The 25,684-nt window shown below is 39.0% G+C and overlaps 1 protein-coding gene across 8 annotated transcripts in view; it reads right to left on the minus strand.

The window, feature by feature from the left end:
* SAMD4A (sterile alpha motif domain containing 4A) overlaps positions 1–25,684 on the minus strand; it is a 286,970-nt gene that overhangs the window by 4,758 nt on the left and 256,528 nt on the right. For 4 of the 8 annotated variants that reach the window (XM_020991291.2, XM_020991285.2, XM_020991286.2 and 1 more), the window contains 2 exons: positions 5,444–5,527; positions 25–596 (listed from right to left, as the gene is read on the minus strand). The exons of 1 other annotated variant lie outside the window; for it this stretch is intronic. In XM_020991291.2, coding sequence (XP_020846950.1) covers positions 436–596; positions 5,444–5,527 — 245 coding nt within the window. In that variant the 3' untranslated portion in view covers positions 25–435. Of the gene's footprint in view, positions 1–24; positions 597–4,380; positions 5,008–5,443; positions 5,528–25,684 lie in introns of those variants that run through there. 3 more of the 8 variants (XM_020991294.2, XM_020991287.2, XM_020991288.2) reach the window with 2 other exon arrangements.

Here is a 25,684-nt window from a genome sequence, read left to right on the forward strand (position 1 = left end):
AAAGTGAAGCAAGCACCAGGCACACATAGCCAAATATTTTATTTATTATTTAAGTGACCACTTGAACGGTAGCAAATATGTTTATAATACATTCTCTGACTTGGCATGTGATCAGAAAGGAAGTGTCCATGGATTTTTTTTTAACTACTGGTTTTGGTGAATTATTATGACTAGAATAACTTAGAACTAGTTGTCATTCTGGATTTTTACCTCTAATATTTTTTTTAATAGAAGCAGAGGAAGTAAATGCAAATGCCTTCAGTCTGAGATGATCTTCAAATTATCCTGTCCAGATCTTATTTTGTACATAGTTTTTTGCATGTTGTCTCCCCCATTAGAATGTGAGCTCCTTGAGGGCACAGAGTAGACATTTAATAAATGGTTGTTGACTTGATTAGTCTATGAGCCTTCTGATCGCTATACAATAGAAAGGACTCAACTGTGAAATGGGGAGGGTACAAATTCCAGGGTGACCCTGTTTGTCATGGACCATGAGGAAGAAAGGTGACAGGACCCTGACTCTACTCTGGAGTATTTCTGGCATGCTAATGTGGTAGCTCTCAGATGGGGCATTTTGAGGCAGAAAAGCAAATGACCTGTAAGACAAATAACAAATACACTTTAGACACGTGAATGCTCTTATTTATTTTTTGAAGGAACTGCATTTTAGGACCTTATGCAGTAGGCCAGTGGAAAATCACAGGGGTAGATTGCAATTGCCATTGAATCCCTAACATAAGATTGTGATGAGAATTTAAAATATTTCCTTTTATTCAATTTTGTTACACCATTCCTCCCGGAACATTTTGGTTAACTGAAGCCTGTTTCCTATTAAAATTAATCTCACCTGATTAAATAACCTGACACATGGAATGATAATATTAAAGGAAGACTTTTTTATGTTCCTCAGATAAGATGACAAAGGGGAGTTCTGAGCTTCCCAAGCTATTTGTGAAAGGATTCTCTAGTCTCTGAGCCTTTTGGTTATCTCTTTGTGACACTTAAATCTCCTCCACCCAATTATGAATCCTCTAAATGTAGTTTAATTTGTAACTTGCCTTAGTTTACCTCTAGAGTTCCTAGGTTTGTTTCCTTGGGGATATATGAGGTAATGACTCTGTTTAAGTTTGCTAGGTATGTAAAATTTTTTTTTTCTGTCTATGATATAATTTTATTTAAAAAAAAAGCCTGTGAGAATCCTAATCTTGGCTCAGGGCTACTTTTCTGAATCTTGAACCTGTGCTCAAACATAATAAAAAACAGATTTTTGCCTCTATAACTTCCACATTGTGGTAAATTTTTATGGCAGCAGTAACCTATCACACAAACTCAAAGAAGAGCTATTTCTCCTATACCAAGATCTAGAGCTAGAAAGGATTCTCAAGGGTCATCTAGTCCTATTACCTCATTTTCTAGATGAGAAAACTGAAACTCGGAAAAGTAAAGTCACTTGCCCAAGGTCACACAGGCAACTTCATTGTAGTACAGCTAGGATATCAACCCAGGTCCTTTGACTCCAAATTGGTGTTCTTTCTACTCTCTAGTCTTTTCTTTACCCTGATCAACCATTCTGTCTAGGGGTATTATGAGGTTCAAATGCGATAAATGCCAGGTATTATTATTATTATTATTATTATTATTATTATTATTATTATTATTGTTATTATTTGTCTACAGTCACTAGCCTTCATGATGACTCCTGAGCCTTCCACTGCATTCCTGCTTAGCTCCAGCAGTGTTTATAGAGAAATATAGGAATGCGCCAATAAATATTTAACAATCAGTCTGAGGTGGGAGAAGGGGAATGTATGCACACAGACTTGTAAGTTTAATCTGCATTATTAACTCCTTAAGTCTAGAAAATCAACAAAAAGTAGATACAAACTTCTGATTTGTAGCAATTGCTGATTTCTGGGATGTAAATGTTCATACCGAATATTTAACAACCAGCTCTGGCAAGCAGATTAGAGCTGGTTCCAGCACATCCCTGGTTCTGACTCTTAAGCAGCGTACTTGAATTTCATGGTTACTGATAGGTCCTGTTAATTATATCCAGACTAGAGCTCTTAAGCTTTCTCATTCACCATAGGGCAGAATTTCAAGGTAATACCTTCCTACCCCATATGGACCAAGGTAGGAATAAATACTTCCTCCTGCCTTCTGAATAATGGCAAACTGTGTTGAGGTGATTGGATTAGAGAGACCTGAGTCTCGAGTCATTCACAAGCCACTCCGTAGGCTGAGAAGAAAATCTTTTGGTCCATTCTATGTTTAAATGTAAACTCTGAAAGTGAAAGGCACTGTAAGTTTCCAGGGGCCCCTAGAGAATTCTGTACAAATAGTTCACAGCATTCATTGGAAATTGGGAGAGCAGTAAAAGGAAAGCCTAAGAAAATCCCTGAATCTCATTGCAACATTATTTTATATTTTCCATCTCCATAAACCATAAATAGAAATGCTCGCCAGCAGGTCAAGACACAACCAGCAGGAATAAGTGAGAATGGGAAGAATCGTAGCTAAAAGAAAAGGAAGGGACCTAGATTACCCACAGACTGGTTAATCAGCCCAGAATAATCAGGAGTTGGCTGTAAGGATCTCCATACATTAAGAAAGAGCTACAATTTCCAGAACCACAGTTTGGCAGACCTTGGGTAATGTTACCCTTCTGTAGGAGACTAGGAAAAGAGAAGCTGAATTTTGGTCCTTTTTTAACACTCAGGGCTATTAAAGAAGAGAACATCCTATAGTGACTGATGAAAATCTTAATCATAAGGAATACTAACAGCACAGCCTATGAAATGCTGCTATCAGTAGTATATCAGGGCTGCCTCTCCTCCTATAGCCTTCACTTTCCTCTCAAATTATCTTCCTGATGAGTCTTGAGTTGGGAAAGACAAAAGGGAACAGAAGAAGGAAAGGAAGGAATAAAAATTGGATAGATGAAAGGGAGAAGGGGAAAGAAATAAGAAAAGAGAAGATAAATAAGGGATTATAAAGCAAAGAGGCTTAAATTGGCAGCTGAAGGGTATTGTTAGCTACATGGAGGAACCTCCTAACAACCTTAGCTACTAGAATGAATTATTGGTTGTTGAGAAAGCTAAAAGTAACACCACAATTTGGGATAGGTGAGGTAGAATCTTGGCTGGATTAAATGAGCTGTTCCCAAGTGATAGAGCTTCTCTCTCCACCAAAACTGAAATCAATCCTTCTACAACAATCTATAGCAAGGCAAGGGCATCACCACCTCCAGGGGACTCATAGCCAGAGGAACACTGGTCATGGTGACAGGGCAAGCCATTCTTCCTTCCTAAGCCTGTCCTGAATTGAATTTATCATCTGAGTTTATGCCATTTTTCACATGGCTTCTCATTAGGAGGGATTACTGAGAAAAAGGATAACTAATAATAATGAACATTTATGTAGCATGTTAAGGTTTATAAAATGGTTTACATAAATTATCTCATTTGATCCTTACAAGAATCCTGTGAAGTAGGTATTATTTTTATCCCCATTTTACAGGTGTGGAAACTGTGGCTAAGAGAGATTAAATGACTAAATGAAAACAGTATCAAAATATTGGTTCAAAATGGTTTTCTCTAAGTATTCAATCCAATTCATGGATTGAAAATTAAATGTTTAATCAGACACTTTTCTCTTCATAAAAATATTGCTAATGATAATAATAATGCTGATAGTAGAATGCAAACAAAATGCTAATTATCCAAGCTATAAATATAATGTTGTAAGGGGAGGTCAGTGTTCTCTTCACTGAGACTCAGATTCATGTAGGAAATCATCAGGATCTGAATGGAAACCTCAGCCTGGCCTACTTGGGTCTAGGGAATGCCTGCCTTCAAGTGTTCCCCTCTCCTGTTAGCAAATGTTCTCTCATGTGTTGAGCTTGAGACAATATTAAGAAATTGAGCTTGCTTTAAACAACAATAATTTGAAGAAAAACCTACCAGGTTCTTAACCCATGTTGCCTCAATATGAACTAGGGACAAAGATGTTGTGGACCCAGTTCTTGCCCTGCTCTTCAGACTCATGTTGTCCCCATTATTTTCCAAGAAAGCTCTTGGCTCAGAACCAGCTCTCTGGGGGACATGAAGTCAGGATGGAAAATGAGTGTTCTCCTTTAGGCACCAGGGGAAAAACAGTGACAATCATGTCTTCAAGTCTCAGTAGCTGAGATGTCTACAGAAAAGGCTCTCTAGAGCAAGCGATAGCACTTTGGCCTCTGGGCCACATTCAGCCTGCTGCCTGTTTTTGTACAGTCTGTAAGCTGAGTGATTTTTACATTTTAAAATACAAACTTCATTTAAATACAAACTTTATTTTAAAATGTAAAAACTATTCTTAGCTTGCAGGCTGTACAAAAACAGGCAGTGGGTCTGATTTGGCTCATGGACCACATATAGTTGGCCAACCTGGATTGCCTGGATATGTCTGTCATCTTTCCTGCCGTGAGTCAAGAAGAACTATAGTGAGTCTTTGAACTAGAGCCCCTTGTTGGCCAATTGTTGGAGTTGAAGGAAAAAAGAAAGGCACCCAGTGATTGTGTATAGAGGTATAAGGACAGATCCTGGAGGGCTCCTACGTCAGAGTTCCCCACTAAGATGGCAGAAAAGGACATCTGCTCTGCTAGGTCCACCAACCTTCCCTGGGGAAGAAGCAATTGAGTTTAAGCTCTTGATTCATGACAACACAGACCCAGCTAATGCAACCTATTTGGTATGAGGAGGGAGATGGAGGAAATGTCTACCAGGGTGGCCGTGATAATATGGCATGTCAGGTCTGACAGAGTAGACGGTGGAAAGACATAGTTCATTTTGTTGGCTCCACATATGGGCTTTGGTTCTGCATACCATAACCTATCACGTTGCTGACTTCAGTCACTGAAAAATAGCAGGCTGTTAATGTGTATCCCAAACAGAAATTTCCTTGTCAAGGATTAGGGGAGCCAGACGTTAGGCTGGGAGCTTCCAGCTCTGCTTCAGTCATCTGGAACTTTTAAGATATAAGACAAATAAGTTTGTTAGGATGCTTCTTTCCACTATTCACTATTGCTAGTGAAGGTTTGGCCTAGAGCCTGGAATAAAAGAAACCCAGTTGTATGGAGGTACATTCATAATAGTACCTTGCTGCTCAAGGCATTAGAGTGATTTAAATGTAAGATGGATTTGGCGGTCCTAGTTTGAGCTGCTGGGGAGATGGGCAACTTAAGTTCTCTCAACAACAAACTCATTTTCCAAAAATGAAAGAAGCTAAGGGACAGTTCACTGGGGTGATAGAAGTCATTCTAACATATCCCCAAGTGAGTCCCTTTTTCCCTCCCAACACCCTCTTCCCCCACCCCCCTCAGGCAACTAGAGCACATTTGTGAACAGAGGGTTGTCAGGTGCATTCATTCCCTCAGCCACTTTGGATAAAGAAAGAAACTCACCCCCAAGGGCATGTTCAGTCATACTGAGGCACAAGGATTCTAGCCTGTTGTTGATGTCAGGTTCTGTCACTGGAACCTGGAACTCTGCAAAGGGCAAAGGGGTTACATTGGTGATGAGCAATCTAACGGTCTAAACTCATATAATGTAAAATCTGGATCAGCTGCATGGGAGCTTTTCCAATGAAGTCTTGGTGTGCATTCTCAGGGAAATGTCAGCTGGGTCTTCGGGCTAAGTAGAGAACTTATTTTCTCCTCCATTTAAATATGATCAAACACACACTCTATTTTGCACACAGGGGTCACCACAGGCCCTAGTAGATTACTTTGGTTAAAATAAACTGGTCCAACAGAGATAGTAACTGTTCCCTAGACTTACCTCAAAAAGGGCCTGTATCCTAGGCATGATGCTGTAGCAAGAGTGACCTGCTGAGGGACCAATAGGGAATGGGGATGGAGGGATTTCAATTTCTAGCCTACTATGGAAAAACTTGGAGGATACAGATGACCAGCTTCAGGCCAATTAGTTTGCCACAATAATTACAACACTTATTTCTACAGCACTTTAAAGTTCACAAGGCACTTTCTATACAACCCTGTGAGGTAACTAGCACAAGTATTAAAGCCCCTGTTTTACAGATGAGGAAACTGAGGCTCAGAGAAATAATCCAATTTTAATCCAGAAATTTTGAGTCCAAGTCAGTGTTCTTTCTCTTTCACCACAATATCAAAGATAAGTCTCTCAACTTTCATGGTGGAAGGGCCCATTAAGACAAATGGTAAAACACTAGGTCAGCATGAGTAACTAGGGGAGTTTATTTTCAGAAAATGTAATACTCAAGAATTTTACAACAGCACACCAATCGACCAGACAGAGAAGGTTTGCTCAACAGAATGGAATCAAGACAAGGACTGTGAGCCCAAAGGACTTGGTTTTGCTAAATCCTATTAATCTTTCAAGGTCTAGCTTTAGTATTAGCATGTGAGGCCTACCGCAGTCCATGTTAGTTTTTCTTCCTTTTAAACCCCTATATTCCATCCTTTACCACTCATTTAACATAGATCATGTTACCCACTATTGTTAATTTTCTTTTTATGTCATTTCACAGTGTGGTTGTAGGTGTAGAAGAGGCATCAAACTTCACTGATAACATTACCTATAGTTTCCATTCACAGAGCTCTGCAGGGGAAAAGCTCCTTTTGTGTGTGTGGTTTTTTCCCCCCCTTTCTATCCCTGGCACTTAGCACCTGGAGCATGGCACATAGTAAGTTTTTTTTTCTCCACGTAGTAAGTTTTAATAAAGGCTAAATGACATTATATAGAATAACAACTTGGATCAATGCAACGATCAATCACAACTCCAAAGAACTTGACGAAAAGGTGGTAGACTCAAGATGCTGAATGAGACTTGAGATTTTTGGACATGTGTGGATTTGTTTTGCTTGACTAGGCATATTCATTACAAGGGGGAAAATAAATGTTTATTGATTGATAATATTGAAAAAAATTTATTGATCAAGTTGTGGGAAGAAGAGACAGCTATAGCTGTAAAGAATCATAAGTCTCTTTACACCTGTAATCCCATTTACTAGGGAGGCTAAGCCTAGTGGGTCTCTTGAGTTTGAGAGTTTCTGAGCTGCACTGGGATAAGTTGATTGGGTGTCTCCACTGTTTGGCATTCATATAACAATGTGGGGAGGAAAGGGGAGAACCAGGTTGTCTGAAGAGGGGGAAACTGGCCCAAGTCAGAAATCAGCATGGGTCAAAATTCCTATGCCAATCAGAGTGGGATCAGTCTCACTGTTATTCCAGCCTAGGTAAGATAGGGTGACCCCTTTTAAAAAAAAAAGGGAAGAAGTCCTATAATGGAGAATGAAGGGTAAATAAAGCAAGGAAGTAATTTAGGCCACAGGGTAGGGCATGTCTTTTAATTCAGATGGCCTGGATTTGAAGTCCTGGATCTGAATTTGGACAGGTTGGTGCCTTAACTATTAACTGGGGGGAAATAAATATCTGCCATCTATTTAACATCACATATAAAAGTTATTTAAAGCTAATTTTCAATCATACAACTTGTGCTTTATCCAGGATCTCTTTATGGCTCCTCATTCTTTCCCCCATTCACCCTAACTTCCTCCTGCCTCCATTTCTGGTAGGTATTCTCACTACTTCTTTGTACTGCCACCAGAGAGCATACAGAGGCAGAGAAATAAAGTAAAACACTGGGATGTAAAATGTTATTTCTTATTCGAGTCCAACTGTAAGATCCTGCTGGAAAGATTAAGGCAGTGACTAAAAATAAGATTTTTAACAATGTATACATTCCAGTTATTCATGTAATCTTTATTCTCCACAACCATGGATAATTGAGTCAAATGTATCTAAACTAAAGTACTATTACTTAATAATAATATGAAAATGATAACAATAGCTAGTATTTATATAGTGCTTTGCAAATTTTACAAAGTGTTTCAATATGCCATTTGATTTGGTCTTCACAACAACCCTGGGAGTCAGGTTTTTATCATCCCCATTTTTCAGATTAGGAAACTGAAGCTAAGGTTAAGCAACTTGCCCAGAGTCACACAGCTAGTAAGTATCTGAGGTAGTATTTGAACTCAAAAGTCTTGCTGAGTCCCAGGACAGCATTCTATTCACTATGCTACCTAGTTGCCTCTAAACTAAACTAAAGTTTATCTAAAGTTTATCAAAGAGAAGTTCAACAACAATGGACATATTTTTAAAAATCCTCAGGCCACCTTCTCAAATGGATTCCTAACATAAATGGAACTAGAAGGGAACAGTGTTGCTAACATGTATAGCTAACAATACCAGAATATGTCTCTGAGAAAGCCTTGGGGCCAAGGCAGGATATAGTAGATCAAAAGGTTTGTTCAGAGATAAGCTTGGAAGGAGAGATAGATACCCTTTGACCAGTAAAGCCAAAGAGAGGGAATTTCTTTTTTTTTTATTATATAAATCTATTTATTTTTAGTTTTCAACATTTACTTCCACAAGATTTTGAGTTCCAAATTTTCACCCCATCTCGCCCCTCCCCCACCCCAAGATTGCATGCATTCTGAATACCCCTTCCCCTAGTCTGCCTTCTCTTCTATCTCTCCCCCTCCCTTCTCTTATCCCCTTCCCTTTCTATTTTCCCGTAGGGCAGGATAGACTTCTGTACCCCATTTCCTGTATTTCTTATTTCCCAGGTACATGTGAAAACATTTTTTTTTAAATGTGTTTTTAAAACTTTGGGTTCCAAATTTTCTCCCTTCCTCCCTCCCCACCCACCCTCATTGAAAAGGCAAGCAACTCAATATAGGTTATACATGTGCAGTTATGCAAAACACTTCCATAGTAGACATGTTGTGAAAAACTAACTCTATTTCCCTTAATCCTAGCCTGCCCCGCCATTTATTCTATTCTTTCTTTTGAGCCTGTCCCTCCTCAGAAGTATTTGCTTCTGATTACCCCCTTTCCCAATCTGCCCTCCTCTCTATCATCCCCTTGCTCTCAAAGAGAGGGAATTTCAAGGAAAAATTAAACTGATAGGGTGGGATTTAGTTAACTGGAGAGGGCCTTGGCAAGGGAATCCAGCAGCTTGGACTTCAAGCCCTGGTTTATAGCATTTTTGGTGTTGACTTCTCATAGTTTCTCTATCTTGACTGTTAAGAAGAGTATTTTTGCATTGTGGTCCATCCATGTGAAAATCATATGCATGCAAAAATTAGAAGTCCTACAGGGTGTGAAATCTACGAAACAGAAACACACACAATTTTATATATAGCTCTTTGATAAATATGAAAAAAAATCAGCAATTATAGCCATCCATATGCTCATTGTAAAATTTAGTTTACTCTCCAGATATCCCCTTTAAACAAACACTGTGGAGAGATTTGGATAAATAAAGATGCTCGACATTTGGAGAGAAGTGTTTCAGCTGCAGGATTTCTTGCCAACACATAGCAAATGCCATTTTCCAGGCCTGGTGTTGTATGTTCAAAAAAAGAAGGCTGGAAACTGCAGAGTTGTGCTCTCCCCAAAGCCAACCAAACCTTGCTGTGTTGTTCTTTTAGGTCTACTTCTGTCCCCCCACCCCAAGCACTTAAATGATCAGAAAGTAGTGATATGAATGTGATCATAACAACCCCATCTTCAACCTGCTCTGAGAAGCATGAAGCCTCAATAGAAGTCCATATGTCAAAGCTTCAGTTCCCTAATACTGCGGGCTTTTTAATTGTGTGTTTGATAAAAGCAGATCCATGGTATCTCATTGCTTACACAAAGCAAAAAGCAGAATGTCACACGGCAGCCATAACAGGCTGGACCGCTTAGCAGTGATTCCCCTGGTGTGTGGGGCTCCTAATGAATGTCACTGAGGAACAGGGCAGAACCACTCCGGCCCCTCAAGCTAACTTCAACACTATGGGATGCTATAGATAATAACAGATACCTTATTTGGACTGGGTCCCCACATTTGTTACAGACCACAGGGACTTATCAAGACAATATGGTGAGTGAAGGAAGCACTCAATCAATAAGCATTTATTAAGCCCCTGCTGTATACCAAGCTATATTAGAAGTGAATAGAGAGCTTATCTCAAAGTCAAGAAGACTAGGGTTCAAGCCCTGCCCCTGACATACTGGTTGGCTATGTGGCCCTGGGTAACACTTAAACTGTCATTATCCCAGCTAGCTCACTTGTAGGTTGCAGAGCAGGTACTGATCTGCATTGGTGAAGGGAGTTCCTCACTTGGAATTGGAGTCCCATAGAAGTTGACTGACTTGTCCAAGGTCAGAGGAGCAAAGTAGCATAAGTCAGGACTCGAATCAAAATCTTATAACTCCAAATCCACAGAGTCACTACTTCTACAAGAGGACATTGGAGATCCTAAATAATATTTTGACAATATCACTACCTCTCCCCCTCAATATCTAGATTGGTATTTTCCAGCTTCTACTCTCAGATGAATGTTAAAGCAAGGTCCTAATCTGGATCACTTATTGATTCCATTATTGACACTTACTGAATCATTAGTGAATTACTGAATAAACAATTCAATTATTGCAATTTTGTGAATTGTGAATTTTGCTTCTGGAGCTTAGGATAAAAGAAATTCCCATGTTACTAGTTCTGTACCTCCTTCCTCCATTGTCTTACCACCTTTTCTCCTCAAGTGTCTAATCATGGCCTTTCTCCTTTTCTTGATTTTTAAGAAAAGATGTGAAACTTATCCATACTCAGACAAGGAAAATATTCAGATAACCACTTGTAGTATTCTTTTCCCCCTCTGTCTTCCACCAATGTATTTGTATTTGAATAATTTTAAGCCAGAGCTAGAATTACAGGTAGCAGCTAAATAGTAGGGAGGCATGAAGTTTTGGGGTAGAGAGGGTCTTTTTGTAGCTTTCTTGAAATCATACTATGATATGAAAGTGGTAATGCTTACTCCCATATTCAATTACATTATTTTCTACTGAGCTCTGAGCAAGGAAGTAATAAGTGTCCCAACATTCATGACTAATGAGCTTGGCTGACTGAAGTTTCTCTCTCTCTTTTTTTTAGGCAATTGGGATTAAGTGACTTGCCCAGGGTCACACAGCTAGTAAGTAGCAAGTATTTGGTCTGAGGCCAGATTTGAACTCAGGTCCTCCTGACTTCAAGGCCGGTGCTCTATCCACTGTGCTACCTAGCTGCCCCCTAAAGTTTCTCTTAAGCTCTTGTTGGTTCAATGAAAAGAGCACTGAATTTACCAGAACTAATGTTTCTTATTTTTAAGGTTTTTGTTTTTGTTTTTTTCTTAATTATGAACTCAACAGATATGAATATTTCCATGTATGAAGAACAGGAAAAGAGAAGGTCTAACATACACTACTTATTTTTTTAAAGTATATATTAAATTTAACACAGTACCACCAATACTGCCTGTAGCAGTTGGGCGGACAGAGTGCTGGGCCTGGAGTCAGGAAGACACATCTTCCTGAGCTCAAATCTTGCCTCAGACCCTTACTAGCTGTGGAACCCTAGGCTAGTCACTTAATCATGTTTACCTCAGTTTCCTCATCTGTAAAATGAGCTGGAAAAGGAAATGGTAAACCATTCCGGTATCTTTGCCAAGAAAATCCCAAATGGGGTCATGAAGAGTTAGATATGACTGAAAAATGACTGAACAACCACCAATACTGCCCTGTGCTTGTCTGTGCCCCTCTTTGAACTTTGCTTTACTTTTTTGTGAATTAAAAAAAAAGTTTTTGCGAGGTTCTTTTCTTTTCATGTTACTATCACTACCTTTTATAACTCTCACTCCATCCCTCAAAGCAAAAGCCCTTCCTTGTAACAAATAAATTTAGTCAAGTAAAACAAATTCATTAATTGGCTGTGTCTGAAAATGTATGTTTCATTTTGAAATTTTAGTCCTTCACTTCTCTGCTCATAGATAAGAAGCATGATTCAAGTTTTTGGAATCATGACTTGTCCTCATATTGATCAGAATTCCTCAATCTTTCCAAGTTGTTTCCCTGTAATTGTATACATTGTTCTTCTTGTTGTGCTTACATCACTCTTTATCATCTAACCTCAAATTTGTTTGTTTCTAATTTCATTTCTACCCTTAATTCCATTTCTAATCCTTACCCTAATTCTATTTCTAATTCAATTTTTAACCCTATTTCCATTTTTAACTCAAATCCCTAATTCATAGAAGCAAGGGTATGCTAGTAAATGTTTAACAACTGGTTCTCTGAAATAACATGATGTACCTTTAAGTTTAATCTACCTTATTTATATTTTCTCTATCATTTTCTTAAGTTTAGACAATCACCAAAAAGAATAAATCAAGCACTGATTTGTAACATCCGCCAATTTCTGGTATGTAAATGCTCACACTGAAAATTTAACAATTGGTTTTCAGGAAGCTAGTACAAGCTGGCTCCATACCCCTGTAGGGTTTCTCTGAATCAGTCTTTTTTCATAATTTTGTAAGGTACAATAATATTTCATTACATTAATATCCCATAATTTGTTTAGCCATAGCCATTCCCCCACTGATGGGAGCCCACTTTTTTGCAAATTAATTGAAATTGCTTACCTTCTCAAGTCAGGAGAGGGACAGGAATGAGGGAAGATGTTAATTTGGAACTCAACATTTAAAAAAATGATTATTAAAAAATTGTTGTATGTAACAGGGAAATATCTAATGAAATAAATAAAAATAATTTTAAAAATAATAAATTCATTGCTACTATAACCCCCCCCCCAATCTTTCAATTGATATTTTTGTAGATATAGATCCTTTTCCTCTTTCTTTCATCTCTTTGAAGTTTATGCCTAATGGTGGTATTGCCTGGTCAAAGGGTATACATAGTAACTCTTTGAATATTATTCTAAATTCCTTTTTAGAATGGTCTGACCACTTCACAGTTCTACCAAAGGTACATAAGTGGTGCCTCTTCTCCCACATTGCCACCAAATGTTATTTTCCTTATTCATCTTTGTCCATATAATGGGGCCAGATATATTTTAATTTGTATTTCTCTTATTGCTGACTTGGAACATTTTTTTTCATATTTTTAACAGCTTGGATTTTTTCCATTCATATATTTTGAATATTTATATTTTGGGGGAATGACTCCTGTTTTTTTATTTTTTGCGTTTCTTGTGTATCTTGGCAATCAGACTTTATCAGAGAAATTTCCCCAGTTTACTGTTTTTCTTCTAATCATGGCTGCATTAATTTTGTTTCTTCAAAACCTTTTCAACTTTATGCAATCAAAAATGCCCATTTTATCCCATGATCCTTTCTGTTCCTTGTTTGGTCAGTGGCATTTCCCCTATCCACAGTTGTGAGAAGTATCTTCCCTCTTGCTTCTCTAACTGATACTTCCTTTAGAACACCCAGTTTTGAATCAAGTTCTATCATTTACTATCTTTGTTTTTCTTTTTCTTTTTCTTTTTTTTTAAGTTTTAGGCAAGTGGAGTTAAGTGACTTGCCCAGGGTCACACAGCTAGTAAGTATCAAGTGTTTGGTCTGAGGCCGGATTTGAACTCAGGTCCTCCTGACTTCAGGGCCAGTGCTCTATCCACTGCGCCACCTAGCTGCCCCCATTTACTATCTTTGTAAACCCCAAAAATTAGATTAGAGGTTCTCTGAGGTTCCTTCTAGCTCTAAATTCTGCAGTTACTTCCTGGTCTTTTCAATCTCTACCCTCAGGGTTACTAATGTGAGGAATCAAGTGAAGGCAGGTGGATCTATTCCTGTCCATAGATCTGGCTGTTCTATGAGCTCTTTAGTTAAGTTCCCAAAGGCAGTTTAGACTGGGTCAGTAGGAATAGTGCAATTTCTAAAATAAATAATCATTCTCTCACTTTTTAAGCTAAAACATTTTCTATTTGTAATGAATAGGACTATTCTCTCTCTGGCACCAAACTTTTTGGGCACAAATTGTGGATGATATTAGGCCTAACATGATCTGGTCCTTTGGGGAGACCAGGTTTATATTTCTTACTCATCTGAACATCTGGAGAGAAGCAAAATCAGCAGACCCCTCCATTAGTTTGCTTGGGGAAGCTTTTGAAACCTGTCCATGCAGAAACAAGCCTAAAAATAACCCCCCAAATTGCTTCCAAGGGGTTAGTGAGTTCAGTGAAACCCAGGAAAGAGGGGAGTGTCATGCTAATTCCAGCAGGCTAGTCATTATACTAACACACAAGATAGGGGTAGGTTCTAGCCCCTAACTTTTTCTATAGTCCTTTGAGATGGCCAAAATCTTCTATAATCTCACTTAAAACAATCTTCATTTTGCAGGATCAAGACATTGCAAGGAAATCATTGATCTTAGATTACTAGTGTTCCCACGTGCTTTTAAGATGGTTACATTAAAGAGATTGTTTTTCCGGGAGGGAGACTGTACTTCAAATCAGACCTCTTTTTGGTATTCAACTTCGGGCTGGTTATCCTCTATTCTACCATGCTGTCAACAAGTCCCTGTTATCATAAAGGTGAAAATCAATTTCCCAGCTCTGGGATTTCTGTTACACCATTATTTTTAAACATTCCTACTTGAAGGTATGAACTCTATACCCTTGGAGGTATGAAATATTAAAACCAAAGAACAGTGAATCTGAGTGGAAAATTCTAGCTGTGGGGGAGAAAACAAGCCTGGCAAGTTTCTAAGAGGTCCTTTTTTCTTGGCCATTCCTTGGTCAATGCCTATACTGTTGTTATAGGTACTAGCTCAATTATTGGCAAGAAATAATACTATGACTCCCATTAAGATGATGTGAAAAGTACTAGAACAGCCTAGCTCTCCCACAAATACTCTGAAATGTTTTAAAAAGGCATTGAATAAAATGATGATCAAGAAGACCAAAGAAACATCAGTAAGTTCCTCAATCTAGGATTGAGAGGAAAAAAATAGAAAAGAGGGCCAGAAAGACTGAGAGTGCTCAGAAGGGAGGCAGAAGCCAACAAAATCTCAAGTAAATGGGGCTAAAAGGCAGTGGGACCTTGGCCCTGGTCTGTCAGAGCAGCAAAGAGGGTCAAAGCCAGATAGATACATCATTAAAGCAAGGAAAAAGGGCCAGAAATTGCATCAACATCTCAGAGAACTCCATGAGGCCTGAAACCATTGCTACTATCTATGCCACAGCATGACCCAGGACCAGTGCAGTGCCTGAGCCACCAAGAGGCCTGAGACTAAGATGTGGTGAATGATAATGTCAAATACTGCAGAGGTCAGGGAGGATTAGGATTGAGAATATCTCCTTCCAAGGGATCTTTTAACATGGTAGTTGGTGCCTTGTCCTACTGCACTTTTCACTGTTCCCAGTGTTCTTCATGAGGACTCATGGATTAGTCTAAGACACTAAGCTTCTAACAATGTCTTGAAAAGCTGTGAACTGTAGGTGCCACCATGAAGATTGTGTCTGTGGCACTAAATTCTGGGTTGAGTTCTAAACCTTAATCTTACGATGGTATTTTCCCCCAACTTTAAATGATTTTCAAAAATTATGAACTTAGTAATACCTCCAATAAACTCAAAGAGCCAAAGAAAGGAGTCTATATGGTTAGTACCTCATCGAAAACCTGAGGATCATAGGGATCATCCGGTCTAACCTGCACTTGAAGCCTCTTCAATACTCCTGACAAGTAACATATTCCCTCTGCAATATTCCTGACAAGCTGGTGTCCTGTTGGTGGGGAAATGAGTGTATGATTCAGTTTTAAATAGATTATATTATGCCAACAGTGTTTGAAAAAGCAAAAGCTTTTGATTGTAGTAATTTGTAAAAGGAGAGGTATACTCTGGGGATCTATCCCTCATCCTTTCTTCCTGATGAGTTTCTGAGTATGTTGCTCTATTTGGAAGGAGGAGAGAGACAGAAGCATGGCCTTCAGCACACAACATGTGGTTTGATGTGGGCAGTTACATGATGCAGTGGGTACAGCAACAAGCCTAGAGTCATGCAGACCTGAGTTCAAATCCATTCTCAGATACTTTTAGCTGGGTGACCCTGGGCAAACCATTTAGCCTTTGTGTGCCTCAGTTTCCACATCTGTAAAATGGGGATAGCAGTACTTACCTCCCAGGGTTGTTGTGAGATAAGATATTTAAAATGTCTGGCCCATAGCAGATGCCATATAAATGATAGTTATTATTATTATTGATGAAAAGAAGGTATGAGCACTTCTCATTTTTGCTACTCTCCAGAGGTCTTTTGAGCATGGGTCTATGATGATAAAACATCTACTTATCTTCCTACACAGAACATCAATGAGATCACACCTCTTTCCATATCAGATAACATACCTTCCAAGTTCTATGTGAATTATCAGTGCTGAAGAATATGAGAAGAAATCTTTGCGGTAAGAAAGTATATAAGGAGAAATGTGCATGAATGAAAGAGTTCACTGATCAAGAAATATACTTAGAACTTCTAACCAGCTGAGCAAGTGTCTTAATAAATATCTGTTGATTAAACTGTGCTGCATAGGCAACAGTGATCTTTTTCTCTCATCACAAGGATTTTCATTCATTTTAATGGTAGTCCTAAAACAGTATAATGAATGAAAAATGGAATCTCACATTTAAAAGATGAAAAAAAGAGAATACTGGTAAAGCTGGAAAAAAATGGAAATAGGATTTTGACCAGAATAATGTTAAGCTGGGATATATAACAGTTGCATTAAAAAATATATTTTTCAATGAATAATTAAGATGAGTGTAGGAAGATATAACAAATTACATTTTGTTGAGGCAGAAAGGCAGCTCAGTGATTTTTAATATTTTCATTAATAAACTGAATAACAGAATAAAACACATATTAAGCAAATCTTCAGGTGTCTTATGAAGCTGAAAATTTGGGGAGAGTGGTGTTTATAGGGGAAAATGTTATCACTTTGGAGAACATTCCACATGTTCCCAATGCTGCCTAATATTCCCAACCCCATTCCCTTACATGGTCTTCAAGGCCTAGTACAAATGCTACTTTCTCCATGAAGGCTTCCTGATTCTGCCAGACAGCAGTCATTTCCTATTAAATCCCATAGCATTTTGTATTTGCTTACTATACCCGCATTATTAATTATTTACATAATTGTCTTATATTCATTACTAGATTGTAAGCCAACTTAACTGGGGACAAATATTCTTATTTAGTTTTGTAGCTCCACCTCTATAGGGAACATGATAGGTACGATATAATGGATAGTGCTGGACTTGGAGTCAAGAGAGACATGCATTGAAATCTGCCCTCTGACACTTACTAGCTAGCTATGTAACCCTGCCCATGGCACTCTGAGGTTCAGTTTCCTTAGCTAAAAAACGAAGTTATCTAAGTAAACTCCCTGCATTAAGCATTGAATGATCTACAAATGTCTCAATCCATTGTAGTATTAGACCTTAACTATCAGGTGAGTGACCTGAGTCAGGTCCAGTTCACTGTAATTGGTATCAGTCAAAGCTGGAATAAAATGTCTTCATGGTTCATACCATGATTGAAGTAGGGGAAGGACGATGCAAATATATAGGATGGAGAAACTGGATAGTCAGATGCGGCAATACTATACCCAGTAATAAGGGCTCATTATTCTAGTGGTATATAGAGCATCTTCTCAATGGAACAAAGAAAAAGCCTCAATTGATGCCAGTGATTACCTCTGGGGATACTAGAGAAGGATAATAGGGAGGGTTATTGATAGAACAAGGTCTGTACCATTCCCTGGTTCCTGTTAACTGCCATGGAGAATCTGAGTTGCTAGCATAAGAAAGCTGCAAGTAAATTGGCCCAGAAATTTAACAGCTAGAAATGAAAACAAAGGGGAAGCCCCTAGATCTGGTAGTGGAGGGTAGGGAGGAATTACAGAATCTGGCCCAGAGATTTTACCAGAAAATATGCTGTGTCCCAGTTATCTAAGATTTGAGAGCAAAATTAAGGAGAAGACAGGTATTAGTGATAATAATGGTAATAAAATTGCTAATTTTTCCAATTACCGCACTTCATCATGATTTCCTCCAGAAAAGGAGCAGAAGATGGGTAGACTTTTCCCAGTAAGGATCTTGGAGGAGGTGGGGCCTGAACACATCGCAAGAGAAGTTTAAGCAGCAAGCTGATGATTCCCTAGAGCAATGAGTGCTTAATCTAATGGAGCCAGTGCAAAGACCTTTTTCCTCAGCAGAGTTCCATAGGCTTTGGGAGCTCTTGGAAGACTTAACTTTTGCAGAATTACTTAAATAAGTTATAAGCTTCAGATAGAGACTGGTTTTTTGTCCCTTTTGAGCCTGTTAAGATGGAGACTTGTGTATGCCTGGCCCTATAAAAAAAGAAATCCCATTGCAGCTGGTTCCCTAATAGGAGGTCTGCAAAGGAGGGAGTGAAGTTTCTAAACTAGGCTTCATAGATTGGATCTATGTGCCCTCCTCTAACCACAGGCAGCCTGACATGCTCTCTGACCAGCCTGTGTTGGTGGAGCTTCACCCAGATGGAATCAAGCTTTCGCTATGGGTCTCCCCCAGCACACAGCCACATTAAGTTAGGTCATGTCAACTGGTAAACTTTGGGAGATCTGGAAAGAGGTGACTTGGACAAATGCTGTTGTCATGTTCCCCTGGGAAGGAGGCCAGATACCTTTATTCAACCTCTCTAGGGTTACCTGCATCCTCCCTCTCATTCATATTGCCACATTCTGCTGGGCAGAGACCCAAAAGAGGCTTCCTTTCCTGAGGGCACTGCTGGATAACATAGAGAATAATGGTGACATTATAAAGATCTGAGCCATGAAAGACAAAGGATAGGAAATCAACTTTAAGAGAATCAAGGATCTAGCCTTCTCAGTCAAGTTTTGGGGATGCAAATGGATAGGAAGAACCAAGATGATTCAAAACACAATTCAAATAAGTTACATCTGACATTCACTCCCACAATAAAATAAAAAGGAATCCCAGGGATGTTTTTGATATTTGGGTTTTAGAGAATCCACATTCCCCATCTGGATATCTGATGGTCCTCATTTACCAAATAACTTTTAAGTTCATCTCTTTAGAGTGAGGCTGAGAACAGGTTACAGTCCTGAAAGACCTAAAAGTAGGCCCTTGGGACATTATGACTCTGTGGGGTCTATGTTTTTGGAGATCTCTGTATATAAATACCAGGCTGACTGGAGCTTTTGGCAGGCACTAATGGGTGGAGAGACTAAATGACCATTAGACTTCTGGCACCCTGTGACAAGGGCTCTTCTCTTTCGAGAAGATTCTCCAAAGCAGCTATTCCCACTTTTGAAAAGCAAGTGCTTACCCGTTACTCTGCTACTTGCTAGTTACTGTTAGTAGATGTTACTGAATAGATGTTGCAGGGTCACAAATCACCCTTTGCATAGTTACTTATTGTGAGTAGAGCAGCACAGAAGGGGCTTCTATTATTAAATAGAAACAGTACATTCAAATTGTATGTGCTTGGGTCACTTAGCATTCTTCACAAACAAGTTATGCTTCTGCCATAGACTGAGGCTCCCAACCCTGAAACTCTGCCTCTTCAGCTAGCCCAGTGGGCATTCTTCTATGAGGACCTGGGTCCTAAGGGACACTACTTTGCCTGATTTAATGACAGTTTTACCCACTATGAAAGAGATACAAGCAACTAGATTTCAGCAACCATTACTCAGGGTGTAGGTTATTTTCTCTTATAAATATCTGCTTTTTTATATGTTGCTGTTTAGTGCCGAAAGGGGCAGAAAAGTACTTTTGCATAAAGAAAAAATACTTATATCAACTTGTAAAGTATGTAAGGTATTGCTTCTCTCAGATGGATAGCTTGGTGCCTATAAAGATGATGGGAAGACAACTTTAGCTTAACAAAAACTGCTAAAATCTGCATACAAAAAAGTTTTTCAGATTAGCTTTGAGCAGTTCATGAAGGAGACAAAATGAACTGTGGCATAAAAAAAGGATTTGATCATCTTCTAAATATGTACAGTGATGGCACTTTTTATGAGAACAGTTTAATGGCTTAAAGAAGCAGAGAAAGAATTTTTATTTATTAAAAACTGAAAAAAGTTAAATTATGAAGAAACAATTATTGGAAATGTGATGGCTAGGGGCAGCTAGGTGGCACAGTGGATAGAGCACCAGCCCTGAAGTCAGGAGGACCTGAGTTCAAATCCAACCTCAGACCAAACCCTTGACACTAGCTGTGTGACCCTGGGCAAGTCACCTAACCCCAATTGCCTAAAAAGAAAAAAAAGACATGTGATGGCTAGAGCTAGAATGCATGGGGATCACCCAGAGCAAATGCAGTTAACTGCTTAAGAAGGTAAAATTCACAAATTAAACACCATTTAACTGTTTGGATAATAAGGTTTAATTAAATAAGGACTGCTAACCTCATAGGGAAAGTCACTAAGTTTTTATATCATATGTTAAAGATGAGAACAGAGTACCAGAAAGCTGTGATTTAAGCCACTGAAAATAGTGAAGAATGAAACCCTGAAGAACCTGACAAGGAAAGATGGATGAAAGCAAGGGAAAAGAAAGCCAACTCTGTCAGAATTATGTGAAGAAGTGAAAGCTGAGGCAGTCAGTGGACAGAAGGCTTCAACTCCTAAATTTCAGATTGGAAGAAGAGAGAGACTGAAGTTCCCTGGATGAGAGCTTCATGTCAGCTACTGCCCTTCATCAACCTCTAGAGGCTTTCTAGAGGTACTTGTTGCTCTTCAGGTTTAAAAAGGAAAAGCAGAAAAGTTTAAAAAGGGAAAGACTCCATTTGTGCTGTTAGTTGAGTTTCGTTTGCTACTAATTGATTGGTCAACATAGAATCCTGATGAGTGAATAGCTGGCCAGGGTTGTCTTTAATGCCTAAAAAGACACACCTGATGAACTTTGCAATTCTTGGGTTTAAAAGGAACTATTATCTAAATGAAGAGAATAACACACTTCCTCAGAAAAGAATTTTCTCAGCTGAAGAGTGGTGAAGACCTAGAAGGGCAGTAGTTAGAAGTGGCTTTAAGGGTGAATGAAATGATAACTTCAGGGCCTATAGCCCCGAGTTGTGAGCTATCCCGGGTTTTCTTCACTCATGTGTTTTCCTTCCAGGTTTCTCTAAGTACGTGTGCATTCTTTGGATAGTAAATGATTGTTGAGAGTTTTATACGTGGACTGTTATGTATTTATTAGTGCTGTATTTGCTTTGATATGAGTATTTGTGCTTTATTTCTTTTGCCTTATTGCCAAGTAAATAGTTATGTTTAAGATCTCACAGGTGATCAGTTTGAGTGGTTGGGTTTGTGTAAAAGGAAGTGCACCAATGGGGACTCAGGAGCTATAATAAAATAGGAAGTATATTTCCCCCATAGCAGGATTACCCCTAGGACTCTGAGAATTTGAGATTAACCATGTAGTTATGTTCCTTCTCTGGAAACCTAGACCAGGTGGAGTTGAGGCCATGTGGGATTGATTGACCAGCCAGGGAGTGAATAGGTTTAAGGTGCAAGAGATACAAGGAGCTAAAATATGAGTGGCTTTCCCATGAACGTGGAATAGGGGATATCCTGGGAAACAGGGAAACTGGCAAAGCTTTCTACTAGGTTGATCTCCAAGGCTCATGATTGTGTGTCAGAGTGCTTTGTGGGATGGGTTGAATAAAATTCTCATTTACACTGATTTCCAGATGGTAACCATGAGTCTGGCAGATTTATATAGTGCCTGAAGAGAATGGGTCTGGACAACTGCCCTTTGGGATCAGGATCAGTGGAGGAATTTTGCTGATGCCCCTTTCCACGTACAGTAGTTTATGGGGCATGTCAGCTCTCATCAAAGACATCATGCGCTTTCTGCTGAACTACAAAACAAGATCGGAGCTGCTGCTGCTGTTCAGTGGTGTCTGACTCTTCGTGATCCCATTTGGGGTTTCCTTGACAAAGACACTGGAGTGGTTTGCCATTTCCTTCTCCAGCTCATTTTACAGATGAGGAAACTGAGACAGAGTTAAGTGACCTATCCAGGGTCACACAGCTAGTAAGCGTCTCAGGCCAGATTGGAGCTTACTAAGATGAGTCTTCCTGACTCCAGGCCTGGCACTCTATCCACTGTGCTACCTAGTTGCTCCAGTGGAATACAAGAGGGTACTGAATGACCTCTTACCTTAAATACTCTTACCTTACTCTCACCTGTTACTCTTAAATATAGATAACTGATTTTCGGTTGACAAAGCGATGACCTGCCAGAAACCCATCATCTGTGTCAAGGCCCTGATGTTCCTATTGCTGCTCTGGCTGATTGTCATCATCTTGCACCAGAACCCACAGTGAACTGCAAACATTTCACAGTATCCAATATGCGGACCAGATGGATGAGATCTAGGACTTAGTCCTTCTGACACAGGAAGGTAAAATCTAGGAATTCTTTTCTGTGTCTTTGGGGGTGGTGGGATTGTAAATTATTTATCTGTTTTGTTTTTAAATTTGGGATCCCCTCCTTTTCCTTCATCTTTTTCCTTCACTACTACATATGCCAGGCTCCTTACATCCCTGAGATTGGGGGTGTCTAGTAAAGATCTCAAAGTTATATAAATAGTGGCAGGTCCTCTAGAACGATGGTGTCAAATTCAAATAGAAAAGGGGTTGCTAAACTGTATATGAGGATCCCTGGGGGCTGCATATTAATTAGAATACCACATATTAACATTATCTATGCACTTTTACTTATTTTGCTAAATATTTCTCAATTATATTTTAATCTGTTTGGGGGTACTCAGGAGTGTTAACAGGCGAGGCCCGTTTGACACCACTGGATGAGCAAACCTATAGGACTTTTCCATCAAGGGACAGAGTGTGGTATAAGCAATATCTACCAGGCTTTGAAAGTCACACCCACCCCTACCTCTTATGCAGTTCTGGCTAGCTCTTTCCTGGAAAGGCAAAAAAGACTTAACTGGCCCAGGTGCTAAGACTGAATCCACAGTTGCTGGTGAAATGATTTCCTGGTAGTCTCATACCATGCTGCTTTTGCTTCCTGGTCACCTAAGCCCACATGGAATTGGGGTTCTTCAGACTTGAACAAAGCCTTTTTTATATGGGGAAGATTAGGCCACATCTATGTAAGCTAAGCACTTGTATCCTTTCTGTGCTATGGCTAAGTAAACCTTCTTTTGTAACTGCTGAACGACCTACAAGTATCTCATTTCCTTCCTATATTGGACCTAAAATAACATAGAAGTGGGCTAAGTCAGGCCAGCACATGACAATCCTGATTGAATTTCAGTTTATTATGGTTTATTTTTATTTTATTCAGTTTATCCATCCCAATGCTCTAGTCTGTCAAGAGCCTTTTGGATCCTGATTTTGTTATCCAATATGCCAGTTATCCCTCCCAGTTTTGTGTCATCTGTAAATTTTATGAGCATCCCATCTCGGCTTTGATCTAAGACATTGACAAAAATGTTAAACAGTCCAGGACCAACCACAGATCCCTATGGGATACCACTGCAAACCTCTTGCCACGATGACATTTAACTGTTAACAACTGTTCTTTGAGTCCAGACATCCAACTATTTCGAATCTATCTACTTATATTCATATCTAATCCATACTTGTCCATATTCTCCCCATTAATAGAAGAGATATTTTAATATGAGCCTTGCTTAAATCTAGGCAAACTATATGCAAGACATTCCACTCATCTACTAGTTCAGAAATCTTGTTAAAGAAGTAAATGAGGTTTGTCTAGAGTGATCTATTCTTGATAAGCCACGGTGGGTCTTTGTAATCACTGCTTCTCTTTTTATGTGCTTACCAATCATTTCTTTCATTAGATAGAAGAATTTTTATCTTTTAGCTAAATCGAATTTTAAGATTTTTCAGCAGAGAAGTGATGAAATTATATAATGAAAATGCTGGTCCAGGAAGAGCTATCTGGCAGTAGTACACCCAGTGAATTGGAGGACCTTATAGGTACAGCAGTGAGGCAAGTTATTGCCATGGTCCAGGCATGAGATAATATAGGCATAAGCAAGATTGGTAGCACTGTAAATGGAAAGGAAAAGACAGATGTGAAATCTAGATGTCCATTCTAAAGTCCTCTTCTTCAGCAAAAACTGATTTGGAAAATAATATGTAAACCTGTGTTTGAACCTTTTAGATGTTTCCTCTGTGGGGAAAATAGTTTTAAAAATTATACGCTTGTAGGGCCTACCAGGGGTCACTCAATTTCTATATTCTCTGTCAGAATTATGATTAAGTCATACTAGACAGAAGAGAATCTGAACCATAATTAAAGGTATTCCAGGATATGGAGACCTTAAACCTTTTTGGCTACCCATTTCACAATTTAACACCACTCTCTTAGGAAATTCTCATGTGCAACTGTAAATTCTTAGTGTTATAGCTAATCCTCTCATGGTGACCTCAGTGGAAATCAAAAAGAGCTTTCTACTGTCATCTGCCTGATAATCCTTAACATTCTTAAAGGCAGTTTGCTTTCCCCTCAGACTTCTTTTCTTTAACCTTTTCTTCAGGTAACCCAACCATCTTCAGTGTTTTCTTTAAACCTTTATCAAGTTCTCCTCTCCCTACTTCTAAAGCCCAAATGTCACTAAGAATCAGATCAGTCCTGACTATAACAGGAAGACTATTTCATGGTTTTGCTATTTGCTATTCTATTCCCTCCTCTGCTTCTAGGTTCTGTGGGATAAAGTTGTGGGAGAAGTAATGGAAGAAGAGAAAATCATTGGATTGAATAAGGAGAAGGAAATTGTGAAGGTGACTTGGAAGTACTTGGACCAGTGAAGTAGGTCAGTGGCTGAATCTGGGGAGAAGAACTTTGGCCAAATTTGAGGAAAATGGAGGAAAATTTAAAGGAAAATTATATCCAGTTCTAGATATTACTTTAGATTCTACTTCTGGGTTGAAAGAAGAGTAGGATATAGAACAATTAAGGAGGATAAAGGAAGATTTAGTGAGTAGAACCTAAAAAGTGAGACTCAAGAAGAATAAGGTGAAGGTAACAGGTACGACAAGACAAGACAAGACAAGGCAAGTAAAAAAAGGTAAGTGGACTCATTAGTTATTGTTTTTGTTTAGTCATGTCCAACTCTCCATGACTTCATTTGGGGTTTTCTTAGCAAAGATACCAGAGTGGTTTGCCATTTCCTTCTCTAGCTCATTTTATAGATGAGGAAACTGAGGTAAACAGGGTTAAGTTACTTAACCCAGGGTCACACAGCTAGTAAGTATCTAAAGCTTGATTTCAAGTCAGGAAGATGAGTCCTTCCTGACTTCAGGCCTGACATTCTATCCGCTGTGCTGCCAAGTTACCCTAGACCAATTAAGAGGGTTAAGCAAAATAAAACGGTGAATTGACGAAGGGGTAAACTGGTTAAACAGATAGGAGGTTGATGAAAGTCTGAAAGGGAGGTGGATATGGCTGATTTTGCTGTTGATAATAGCAATAATGATAATCATGAGAAGAAGAATAGCATTTATATAGTATTTCAAAGTTTTAAAGGGCTTTAATTCTGGGAGGTAGTTGCTATTATTATCCCAGTTTTACAGATGAGGAAACTTGGGTGGACAGAGGTTAAGTGACTTAACCAGGGTCACATAACTAGTAAGTGTCTCAGCTGGATTTGAACTCAGGTTTTCTTGACTTCCTGGTCCAGAGCTCTATCCACTACATCATCTAGCTGCCTTGATAAGGAAAGGAAGCTGAGTGAGGTTGACCAGTTATTAAGTGGCAACGACTAGATGGAAAAA

The sequence above is a fragment of the Phascolarctos cinereus genome, unplaced genomic scaffold (assembly GCF_003287225.1).
Source record: "Phascolarctos cinereus isolate Bilbo 61053 unplaced genomic scaffold, phaCin_HiC Scaffold_2;HRSCAF=192, whole genome shotgun sequence".
Lineage (NCBI taxonomy): Eukaryota > Metazoa > Chordata > Mammalia > Diprotodontia > Phascolarctidae > Phascolarctos > Phascolarctos cinereus.